This window comes from Gadus chalcogrammus, chromosome 23 (genome assembly GCF_026213295.1).
Source record: "Gadus chalcogrammus isolate NIFS_2021 chromosome 23, NIFS_Gcha_1.0, whole genome shotgun sequence".
Classification (NCBI taxonomy): Eukaryota; Metazoa; Chordata; class Actinopteri; order Gadiformes; family Gadidae; genus Gadus; species Gadus chalcogrammus.
In genome coordinates, this window is record NC_079434.1 from 5,560,200 (window position 1) to 5,571,431 (window position 11,232).

Consider the following 11,232-nt stretch of genomic DNA (forward strand, 5'->3'; position numbering starts at 1 on the left):
TACAATTGCATTCAGACAGAGTCACAGGGCTAACCTATTCTAAAATAGTTAGACAGAAATAAACTACATACGTATCTAGTATCTGATCCCCATATCTTGCAAATTGATTATGGCTTGTTTGGGACACACAAAAGTATGCGACACCCTTTCTGGTGTTTTGCCGTACACTTTAAACAATGACACACACAAAATGAAAGAGAAGATCAATATGGCGTTGAACATTAACGCATCGATTTGTTATAAAGTTAAACCATCTAACCAACCCAGTCAGTCCTCATATTAGTATCAAAAATTCCCCATTGGGTCCCCCCCATAGACATCATATATGATGTCTATGGTCCCCCCTACCACACGTCCCTGTTTAGTTGCTGTATCTTTAAACCACGTTCATCATCGCGAGACTTCCAGATGCTCTGACGAAACCGAAAAATGGCTGCCCAATGAGGATATTAAAAGGTACTTTTCTATATATAAAAGATCATTCGACATGTGTATCACGCGTTTTAATCTATTCTGTCTACATTGCAATCACACATTCTCATTTATGTTTTCGGATTGTTTTAGAAGCGATTTAACTCATGAAATGGCTGTTGGTACGAAACCTCGTCCAACCTTCGAAATAAGAGCACAATGTTTTGCGCGCTTTTCATGTGTCGAATATATTTTTAGATTAACAAAGCATTCTTACGCACAATGCTTATGTGCAGAAGTTATCTAATGCACACACACAACTATTGAAATAGTTCAATACGTGTATACCTAGCATACATGTCTTAAAATGTATCAATAATTAGTACACGACAGCACTCTTACGTTAGCAAACAAGCGACTCCGTTGAGGCCCGATAACCGGTGGAGCTTTTATTTTTTAAAAGCGACATTTCAGAATTGGCTACATTGATGAAGAGCTTTTGCATTGAGGTATTGGATTACACAAAGATAAGGGCTTTTGTGTTGATGTAATCAAGTGTCTTATTTGCTTACATCAAATAAGCATTTGCTTGTTATTGGTAACATTTGATAAACAGTTAGACTGGTACATAACGCTGTAACATTAAATCACTTTTTTTTAAGATTGGTGAATTGACTAAAGTTATTTTGCAGATATATAATACATTAATAATAACAAAATAAAAAAAATGCTGTATAGGCCTATTATATCTTTATTTATACCGGACATATAAATGCTTTTAAAATATTTTTCTTACACTTATATATTAGTTAAAATATTTTATTTAAATGGTTAACATATTTTAGTTCAAATACATTTGTGTTGTATTGTCATCTGTTGCTGTGAGTTGCTCCCTCTAACCCAATGCTGTTGCTCTTCAGTAAAAAGTTCAGCTCTTAAACGACATTTGCATCTCTCTTCTCGCCATCAGCGTCTCCAGGCAACAACGATGGTGCACAAGATGAGTCACGGCCGGCTCCTCCTGCAGCGTCTCCTGCAGCAGCGGGAGATGGACTTCCTGTGTGACATCACTGTGGCAGTGAGCGACGTGGAGTTCCGGGCCCACCACAACATTCTGGCTGCGTTCAGCGAGTATTTCTCCTCCCAGACAGAGAGGGGCCCGGGGCTGACCACCCTGGACCCCGACAAGGTCAGTCGCTTCGCCCTGGAGAAGCTTCTGGAGTTCGCCTACACGGGCCACATGAGCCTCAGCCGGTAAGGAGGACGGACGGAAACGCTTGTCTACAAGTGGATGGTTGGACATAAAATGTCCAAGCATCCTGTTGAACTTTTGATAGTTATACAGCAGTTTTTTAGATGAGCTACGACAAAATTCTGGGATTGCAACAGAGAGGGGAGCCCACACATGATGGAAGGATCAATTAAGATATTTATTACAAATGATAGTCATCTGTATAATCTGTATAAATATGTATATTTTTATCTATACATTGGTAGTCAAGGCGTGGGAAGAGGTGGATTCTGTCCGCTGGGGCCCTCCTGATGAAGCCTGCTGGCCTCAGGGTCCTCTGGAGCTTTGAGCCACAGGTGGACCGGGGTCCCAGAAGGACGGTCCTCCACGCTCCAGGGATTGTGCAGGAAGTGATGCAAGCCTTGGTTGTCGTTGCAGAGACCGGCTGGCGGACGTGCGCGGAGCGGCCGTGTTCCTGGGCATGCCGGAGGCCACGCGCTACCTGGAGGAGAACCCAGAGGGGCTGGAGAAGGAGTACGACCCCGCCTGCTCCTCCCCCCCCCTCAGCCCGGACCCCCAGGCCGGCACCTCCCTGCTCTCGGACGGGGAGGAGCGGGACGGGAACGATGAGGACGACGACGACGGCGGGGTGGGAGGCGCCGGGGGCCGCTCGGCCCGGTGGGACGCCCCGGAGCCCCTGGGCAGGAAGAGGGGCCGCAAGCCCAAGATCTACAGCGACTTCGAGACCACCACGCCCACCAGCGACTCCGAGGACACGCCGCTGAGCCGAGGCCACCGGGGGAGGGGGCGGGGCCGAGGGCGGGGCAGGGGGAGGGGCCGGCCCCGGGGGAGGGGCAGGGCCGGGGCCCAGAGCCACGAGGCCATCGCGGGGGACGGCGTCGGCGCCACGGGGGACGACGCTGCGGACGACGACGCAGACCCCTCGGCGTGCCGGAGCCCCCCTCCGGCCAAGAGGGGGCGCTGGGGGGTCGGGGCGGGGAGGGCCGGCAGACCGAGGGGCAGAGGCAGAGGGAGGGGCAGGGGGCGGGGCCGAGGCAGGGGGAGGCCGGCCCTGAGCCGCGTAGGCCGCGACGAAGAGGAGGAGGAGGAGGAGGAGGATGAAGATGAGGAGGAGGGCGGCGGCGAGGAGAGGAAGGGGGGAGGGGAGGAGGGCGAGGGTGAAAGGGCAAACAACAACAACAACAACATTAACAACAACGACAACAACGACAACAACGTCGGCAAGAAGGAGGAGCTGGAGGAGAGCAACGCGGGGCTGGACTTCGGCGACAGCGACTGGGTGCCGGACGTCGAGCCGTCGGGGAGGAGGAGCCAGAGCCCCGAGGACAAGGAGCGGAAGTCGGTGGCGTGCACCGAGTGCAGCCGTCTGTTCACCGAGGCCAGCAGCCTGCGGCGGCACATGAAGATCCACCGGGGGCTGAAGCCCTTCAAATGCCTGTTCTGCTCCAAGACATTCCGGCAGGCCACGCAGCTGAAGACGCACCTGCGCGTACACACAGGTGAGACCACGGGGGGCGGCAATGGACCGTATTCACCTGGCGGCCATCTTGGTTCTTAACGGTCGCGGGGGGGTGGACCTGAATGTGGAATTATGGATAGTTATTATCATGACATTGATGATCAGGTAGGGGCTACGTCTCTGGCTCACTGCGGACATCATGGTTTCGAATTGCAGAACCATGCGGCTGACATTCAAACAGCCTAACCGCTCTTTTACTCTCTCTCTTTCTATGGCAGGAGAGAAGCCATTCACATGTACCCAGTGTGACAAGTGTTTTGCCCAGAAGTGCCAGCTGATCGCCCACTGTCGCATGCACCACGGCCAGGAGAAGCCCTTCGGCTGTGAGCACTGCGGCCTCAAGTTCGCCACCTCCTCCAACTACAAAATGCACATCAGGTACAGCCTGTTCAATATGTTCTGGGATTTTCACTCGGTACATGTCTTTTACAACCACGTGTGTGTGTGTGTGTGTGTGTGTGTGTGTGTGTGTGTGTGTGTGTGTGTGTGTGTGTGTGTGTGTGTGTGTGTGTGTGTGTGTGTGTGTGTGGGTGTGTGTGTGTGTGTGTGTGTGTGTGTGTGTGTGTGTGTGTGTGTGTGTGTGTTGTCCTCTACACTTCATACATTTCAAATAAGAATAAGGGGTTCAATTCCCATTCAGAAATGTATGGACCAGACACAGCATTTGTCTCTGAAGCCCCCCACTAAAAAAACTTCAATCTAATATTTCAATATGTTTCCCTGAAGACTGCACAGCGGGGATAAGCCATACGTGTGTGACGTGTGCGGCCAGACGTTCGCCCAATCCAGCACGCTGACCTATCACAAGCGTCGCCACACGGGGGAGAAGCCCTACCAGTGCGACACCTGTGGCATGTCCTTCTCCGTCTCCTCCTCCCTCATCACGCACACCCGCAAACACACAGGTGAGCCAGCAGCACGCACACACACACACACACACAGGTGAGGAAGCAGCACGCAATCACAACCACGCAACCACACACACAGGTGAGCCAGCAACACACACACACACACACACACACACACACACACACACACACACACACACACACACACACACACACACACACACACACACACACACACACACACACACACACACACACACACACACACACAAAAACACAATCATATGGCGGTAGGTGCGGATCTGTTATTGGCGACAACAATCTCAGCCAGCACTAGCAAACTTTCCGTCACTGTGGAAAAAGTGTCTGTAAAGGTTTCAAATCAACACTGTGGACACTGTAGAAGTAAACTTATTTACTTACCCCCTCTGAAAGCTTCATCTATTTGCTCATGGGTTTCTCTTGGTAGAATATCTCTGAAATGAAACAGGAAACCAATCGTCTGTCCCATCTCCCCCCAAAGCTTCCGCTATAGCACAGTAGGTCTGCTGGATCATACAATTATTGAAATTACACTTTTAACCTGTATCTTGGTATGTAGTAATGCATGGAAATGAAATATGTTTATTATTATTAAATATATATTATCATATGTGTCAATTTTACCCACGCATCATAGCGTAAAAGTCCCCAGAATGACCCCATAATTGCTCAGGTCACTAGGAAGAGACTGGATACAGATGTTTCTGTGTGTTTCTGTGTGCCAGGTGTGACCCCATACAAGTGCTCTCACTGTGATGCCAGCTTCATGACGTCGTCGGAGCAGAAGAAGCACGTCCGCAGGCTGCACCCTGGTGAGTTCCAGCGACAAACGTAAAATGAATAAAGAATGAGCTAAGTCCCCCCAGGCACACAGATTTTTACGTTTCGGTGACTGTTCTTGTATTTGAGTGTTCCTCGAACAACAGATTAACTAACCAGGTTGTGTGCGTGCGTGTGTGTGTGTGTGTGTGTGTGTAGAGGGGAACCCGAGCGTCCAGTGTCTGCTGTGTGGGAACCGCTTTGCCAGTGTGAAGAACATGATGAAGCACCAGAAGAAGGCCCACGCAGACGAGGTCCGCCACCACAAGGAGCGAGCACGCGCAGGTCAGCAGTGCAAGGAGACTTTTATTGTGAAATATGTTTGGTATACTCCATTGTTATTTAGAAACATTTGCTATTTTTGAGTCCATGCACTGCCTCGATCATCTCTACTCCACGTTTCCCGACTTGGGTTGATAAAGCAATAATAAAAAAAAAGAACGCTAGCTGCGAGACAACCATTGTTATTGTACGTTTTCTTATTATTATTTTCCTGCCATGGGAGTCTATGGCAGCCCATAGAACGCCATGGTCAAAAGTTGTGAAATTTGGCACACTGATTCAAGACGGTCCCATGATCCCTCACAGCAATTTTGAGGTCGCTAGCTAATGATCTCCAGCGCCAGTTACAGGTCTTAGTTGGACATGCATTCATGTTTATAACTTTTGACCCATTCATCCAATATTCACAAACAAGGTATCATTGGAATCCTTGGGCCATGCCGAGTTCAAAGCAGGCCTTCCTGTATCCAAACCAAACTTGGCTCATAGCCGTATGACCCTATCATGATGATGCCCAAATAATTGGGCACATTCAACGCCAAGGGGGGCGTTGTTAGCAGCAAGTCTATTCTGACCCTTTTAGAAGGCAACTTCAGTGTGTTTCCATTTTCCAACAGCTTTCATTGTAGGTGAATTCACTGAGACGGCCATCATGTAGCCACCTGACTGATTATGTCTGTCCAGCAAAATTAGTTTATGGAGTCCTACTCTGCTTGACCCCCACATTGCACCTCGCAGCTATATATTTTTTAATTATTATTTTAAAAGATCATAAAAAATAAACCCTGGCTGTGACCGCACGATTCTGACGCATGGTCAGACGTCGAACAATTTGAATATTTCAAAGGGATTATTCCTAAACACAGACACGCATACGCACAACGATGTTCGTTCTCTGTGCAGAAGGTTACAACTGTGTATGTGTCTGTATCCCCCCGCCCCCCGCCCCTTGACCCCCGTGCAGTGCTGTACCTGGCCTCCAGCCACCCGGTGGCCTTCGTCCAGAGCAAGCTGCCCCAGAGCAGCAAGGCCCTGCTGGGCGTCTCGGACGGCGGGCCCCATCACCACGCCTCCCAGACCCCCAGGGTCACACTGGGGCTCCCGGCGCAGTGCTTCAAGGTGGAGCAGACGGACACGGTCATCACCACCACCAGCGACCCCGGCCTAGACTCTGTGACCTTTGAACCCAGCCAGGAGAGCCAAACAACCACCATCAGCTCGGACGCCCTGCACGCGCTGGTGGAGCAGCTGCGGCCGTCCTCGCCGCCCCAGAGCGTGCAGGAGATCGTGATCATCCAGACCCTGGACAACGCCGAGGCCGGGGCCTCCATACAACAGCAAGACTGACTCTGCATGCGTCTCGCTACGTCGAACCACTGAATTTTAGTTCTAGTTTTTATTTTCGAAAATACACATGAGGGTTACATGGGTGGGCCTGGCCTGTTGTTCGCTGAATCTGTTCCGTTGCTAACCTGCAGCTATCCCAGTAGCAGTGCGTGATTGATATTTAGCAGTCAAATGTTTTTTCTTGCCGAGTTGGACGATTATTTAAGAAAAAATAGAAGCTGGATCACACTTTAAACTTTTAATCGAAGTTCAGGAGTGAGTTCTGTGAGTAATTGTTCACTAGACGTGTTGGTTGATTTCAAGTTCAAACCTTACTTTAACCTCTTCATCGGGTCATTCTAGGCCTATGTGAGTAGAAAGATTCATACTGCATCTGGTTGTCAGTTTTGTACAAAAAAATACATTCTGTAAATGAATTGCAATAATATGTTAATTAGCCGATTGCCTTGGTAATGCATAACCATATTTGCGTTTGTCACTTGCTTTTCAATCGGCTGTTGAGGTTTGGTCTATTAAAATGTAAAACATGGCTTCATTGTTCTACCATGGCCTGCGTCCCGTTGCCATAGCAACCCCGCTGAAGGTCCGGGCCCACGCAGCATGTCCGTCCCGCTGCTCTACAGCGCTATGTGCGACCAACTCCATATTCCTCTTAACCCTTACATTTTAGAAGTATTAACCGATTCAGCGACAACGTAAGAGAATACTTTTTAATTTTGTTAAGATACAAAGTTTTACATTTTTGCTATCGCCGATTTGGCCCCCTATATACCCGGGGTGGTGGGGGGGTATATATATATAACTCTTGTCGTGCTACAAAATTTGTGTATTAAACCTAGTTAAATCGCCAAATGTAGCTAGCTGTGCTTATGTGTTTGATAGAGATGTCAAACTGACGGGGAACGATCGTCTTAAACGGGTGCAAAAACTAAGCGACGACGATGTACTTGTCCTCTCGCGCTGTTTCCTCAACACGGGAACGACAGGTAAATTAATGAATAGACATTCTGCCCAGCACATTGAACCCAACATTAACCGTAGACCTTAACCCTAGTCTGCTGTTATGCTGTGTTTTAAATGGCAGGTCTTGACCTAAGGTACAATGATATCTCTGACGTGGGAGCCCGACACCTCGCTGACCTCATACAAGTAAGAGTGGTAGTAGGCCTACATTACAGCATAAATGAGTTGTGATGAGACTGATACAATTATTTAATCTATAAGTATTCTCCACTTAAGCCTAAGAAAATATACCTATGTATACTTTCTTATGTTTTCTTAAAGAAAATACAATCCTACAATAGTATGGTATAATTCATGCATTTTGAAATGAAGTTATGTTAGCTCCCAAAGTATCTGGTAAGACAGAAAAATGATATACACTTTACAAGAGTTAAATGTGTAACTCCTGTGTGGGTTACATAGTGCTATTGATGGTTTAAGAGGGGTTTTAATTTTGCCAGGAGGTGACTTCCACCCTGCGTTTTGTGGACCTCATGGGTAACAACATACTCACTGATGGAGCTGAGACAGTCGCCAAAAGCCTGCATGTGAGTAACACACTAACGCACACACACACACACGCACACGCACACGCACACGCACACGCACACACACACACTCTTACACACCTGTATTTTTCTTTGTATGAATGTGTCTGGAGAAGGACAATAGTATTTCAACTTTTATTTGTAATTTATGATTTATTTATATACTCTCTCTCTCTCTCTCTCTCTCTCTCTCTCTCTCTCTAGAACAACCAGTGTCTCCTCTCTGTCAGACTGACAGGGAACAAGATTGGGAACAGAGGAGGAATGTGTTTTGCCAGCATGCTCCAGATCAACCACACTCTGCAGGAGTTAGATCTTGCCGACTGCGACCTGGTACGGTGAACACACACACACCTTACACAAACACCTCCACACAAACACACACACACGCACACACACACACACACCTTACACAAACACCTCCACACAAACACACACACACACACACACACACACACACACACACACACACACACACACACACACACACACACACATACACACACACACACACATCCTCGTACTGTCAAAATGGTGGAAGAACCCATTTTGATCATTATTTTATTTGATGTGTGCGTTTGTTTTGTGCGTGTAGGGTACTCAGTGTGTTATAGCCTTCGCCATCGTGCTGAAAAGCAACACCAGCCTTCTCTCTCTGAACATCTCCAGACCCTTACTCTTCAGTCGACAGGTACACACACACAGCTCCTGCCACACACACACACACACACACACACACACACACACACACACACACACACACACACACACACACACACACACACACACACACACACACACACACACACACACACACACACACTTACTGGTATCTTTTTATTGCATCCTAACCACGCCGACATCCACATGTCACTCTTTACTTCAGTGTCTATTTTTACAACATTAGAATGCTGATTTAGTAATAGACAGTGGTTAGTGTGTGTGTGTGTGTGTGTGTTTTGTTTTTTTTAAGTTTTATTTTATATTTTATTGTGCCTGAATCATCCTATTATTTACACGTCTATATGATATCTGTGTAGATATCTCTATTAACCAAAGTTACCATAATCTCCTTCATAACCGTCCTGCGTCAAGCTGTCCTGCAGCCACATGTGCTGAGTGGGTGCGTTCATGCAGTAGGTTCACTTTATGTTATACGGGACCTTGCTCCCTGCATCAGGACGAGACGGCGGTGCACCTGTCAGCCATGTTGAGGCTGAACCAGACTCTGCGGGAGCTCCACCTGGGGAAGATGGCCTTCACCGACTCTGGGATGGAGAGACTGGCCGAGGGCCTGAGAGCCAATCACAGCCTGCGATACCTGGACCTGCGCTGGTGCGGACTCACCCCTGGTCTCAATCCCTGAGACAAAGTGCAATATTATGTATGATACATGACGTGCTATAGGTCAAAATGGGTTTATCGTCCTGCGCACATTCATTGTACAACGAGCAGCAGCTCAGGAGATGAAACAAGGCAAGGCGACTTTATTTATGTGGCACTTTTAATACACGAGGCAGACTCAAAGTGCTTCACATAAAAACATTGTCAAAAAGAAGGCAAAGCTAAGAAATGCACTTTAGAAAGTATTTAAGATTAAGCAGAAAGCTAAAGCAGTCTTCTGTCTTGTTCTATAAGTGGTCATAGTTGGGGCAAGCCTCAGGGAGTTTATTACAGCTATTTGTTGCATAGTAACTTAATCCTGCTTTCCCATGTTTCTTGTTTACTCTGGGGATAATTTACAGATTGGTCTCAGAAGATTTTCGTGGTCTAGGAGGCTTATGTAGTGGAAAAATATCAGTTATATAACTTAGCCCTAAACCATGTAGGGAATTATATTTTAAAATCAATTCTTTGACATCAAGGTTCATTGTAACGATTTAAGAATTGGTATAATGTGTTACACCAACACACACTTACATTTCCAGCTTCCTCAACAGCCAACAAGTAAATATAAATAAGAATGGGTTGTAATTGTTTGAGTAAAAACCTTCTTTCCATTTTCAGTGCATCTAGTTATGCAGGCTTAATGATTGAAGAGGACGCCTGTGTTTCCATAGTAACCAATTGTCTCGCGACGGGGCACAAACTCTGTCGGGGGTTCTGAAGAGCAACAGCGCACTGCAGATCCTGGACCTGTCGTCCAATCGGATCGAAGACGAGGGCGCAGCGAGCCTCAGCGAGGCCATTGAGTCCCCCGCCTGTGGCCTCAAGGCGTGAGGCACACACACACAGACACACACTCACATACATATGTATACACACAGACACACACCACACCAACATACATAAAGAAAGACACAAACACACACACGCATACACACACCCCATGACCCACATAAAAACACACAGGTACGTGGATACACACACACACACAAATACACATACACACAATCATACACACATTATATATACGTGTGGGTGTATTAATGTGTGTAGTTGTATTTCTGTTCATTCATGTGTTTGTCATGTGTCATGTGTTCAAGAATCCTCTCTTCTAGACCGTCCCTCTCTCTCTTTTCTCCCAGGCTCTCTGTAACCAGTAACAACATAGAAAGCCCAGGTCTTCTGGCTTTGGCGCAGGCTATGAAGGCCAGCAATACGCTAACCCACGTCTACATCTGGGGGAACAATCTGCATGAGCCCGTCTGTCAGGTAACACACAATCACAAACGCTAACATTCACACACACACACACACACGCACAGACACACACACACAGACACACACACACACACAAACTTTACAAAAACGACCCCATATAAGTGCTCACACAACAGTCCCCAACACAAGCGCCCTATTCCCCCCCTCTGGTTCTCCTCAGGCGTTCAGCGAGCTGATGGCGTGTGGCCGGCTGGCCCCGGGTCACACGGACGTGAGCCCATACGAGGTGGACGGCCGCGTGAGCCTGGCCGAGGTCTTCCACGGCCTGAGGCGACACTACTACTGGACGCCCAGCGATGGGGCCGACGGCGGCCCCTCCACCAACGCTGCCCTGGCCCTCACCGCACTCACACCCTGACACACCCCCACTACGCCCCCAATACCCGGGTATGATGGGAGGCCTCCAGCCACCAGGCCTCAACCCCCGACCCGGGAGAAGATCTCTACCGTCGTCGTATCAGAGATAGCGAGCTTTGATCATTTTTGGTTGAATAAAAC

General features: G+C 48.0%; 2 protein-coding genes across 2 annotated transcripts; both read left to right on the forward strand.

The window, feature by feature from the left end:
- The first annotated feature begins 462 nt into the window (after nt 1–462).
- On the forward strand, nt 463–7,070 carry LOC130377621 (myoneurin-like). The gene is made up of 9 exons (XM_056584775.1): nt 463–920; nt 1,382–1,665; nt 2,081–2,449; nt 2,828–3,162; nt 3,401–3,560; nt 3,909–4,087; nt 4,798–4,884; nt 5,051–5,176; nt 6,138–7,070. Exons 1-9 carry the CDS (start codon nt 900–902, stop codon nt 6,518–6,520), a joined length of 1,944 nt encoding a protein of 647 aa, XP_056440750.1. The 5' UTR covers nt 463–899; the 3' UTR covers nt 6,521–7,070.
- Nucleotides 7,071–7,120: 50 nt separating this feature from the next.
- On the forward strand, nt 7,121–11,140 carry LOC130376946 (leucine-rich repeat-containing protein 34-like). Its single transcript, XM_056583878.1, has 10 exons — nt 7,121–7,215; nt 7,403–7,506; nt 7,605–7,669; nt 7,984–8,070; nt 8,275–8,403; nt 8,666–8,761; nt 9,251–9,405; nt 10,131–10,286; nt 10,599–10,725; nt 10,895–11,140. Exons 1-10 carry the CDS (start codon nt 7,121–7,123, stop codon nt 11,090–11,092), a joined length of 1,212 nt encoding a protein of 403 aa, XP_056439853.1. The 3' UTR covers nt 11,093–11,140.
- Nucleotides 11,141–11,232: the final 92 nt, after the last annotated feature.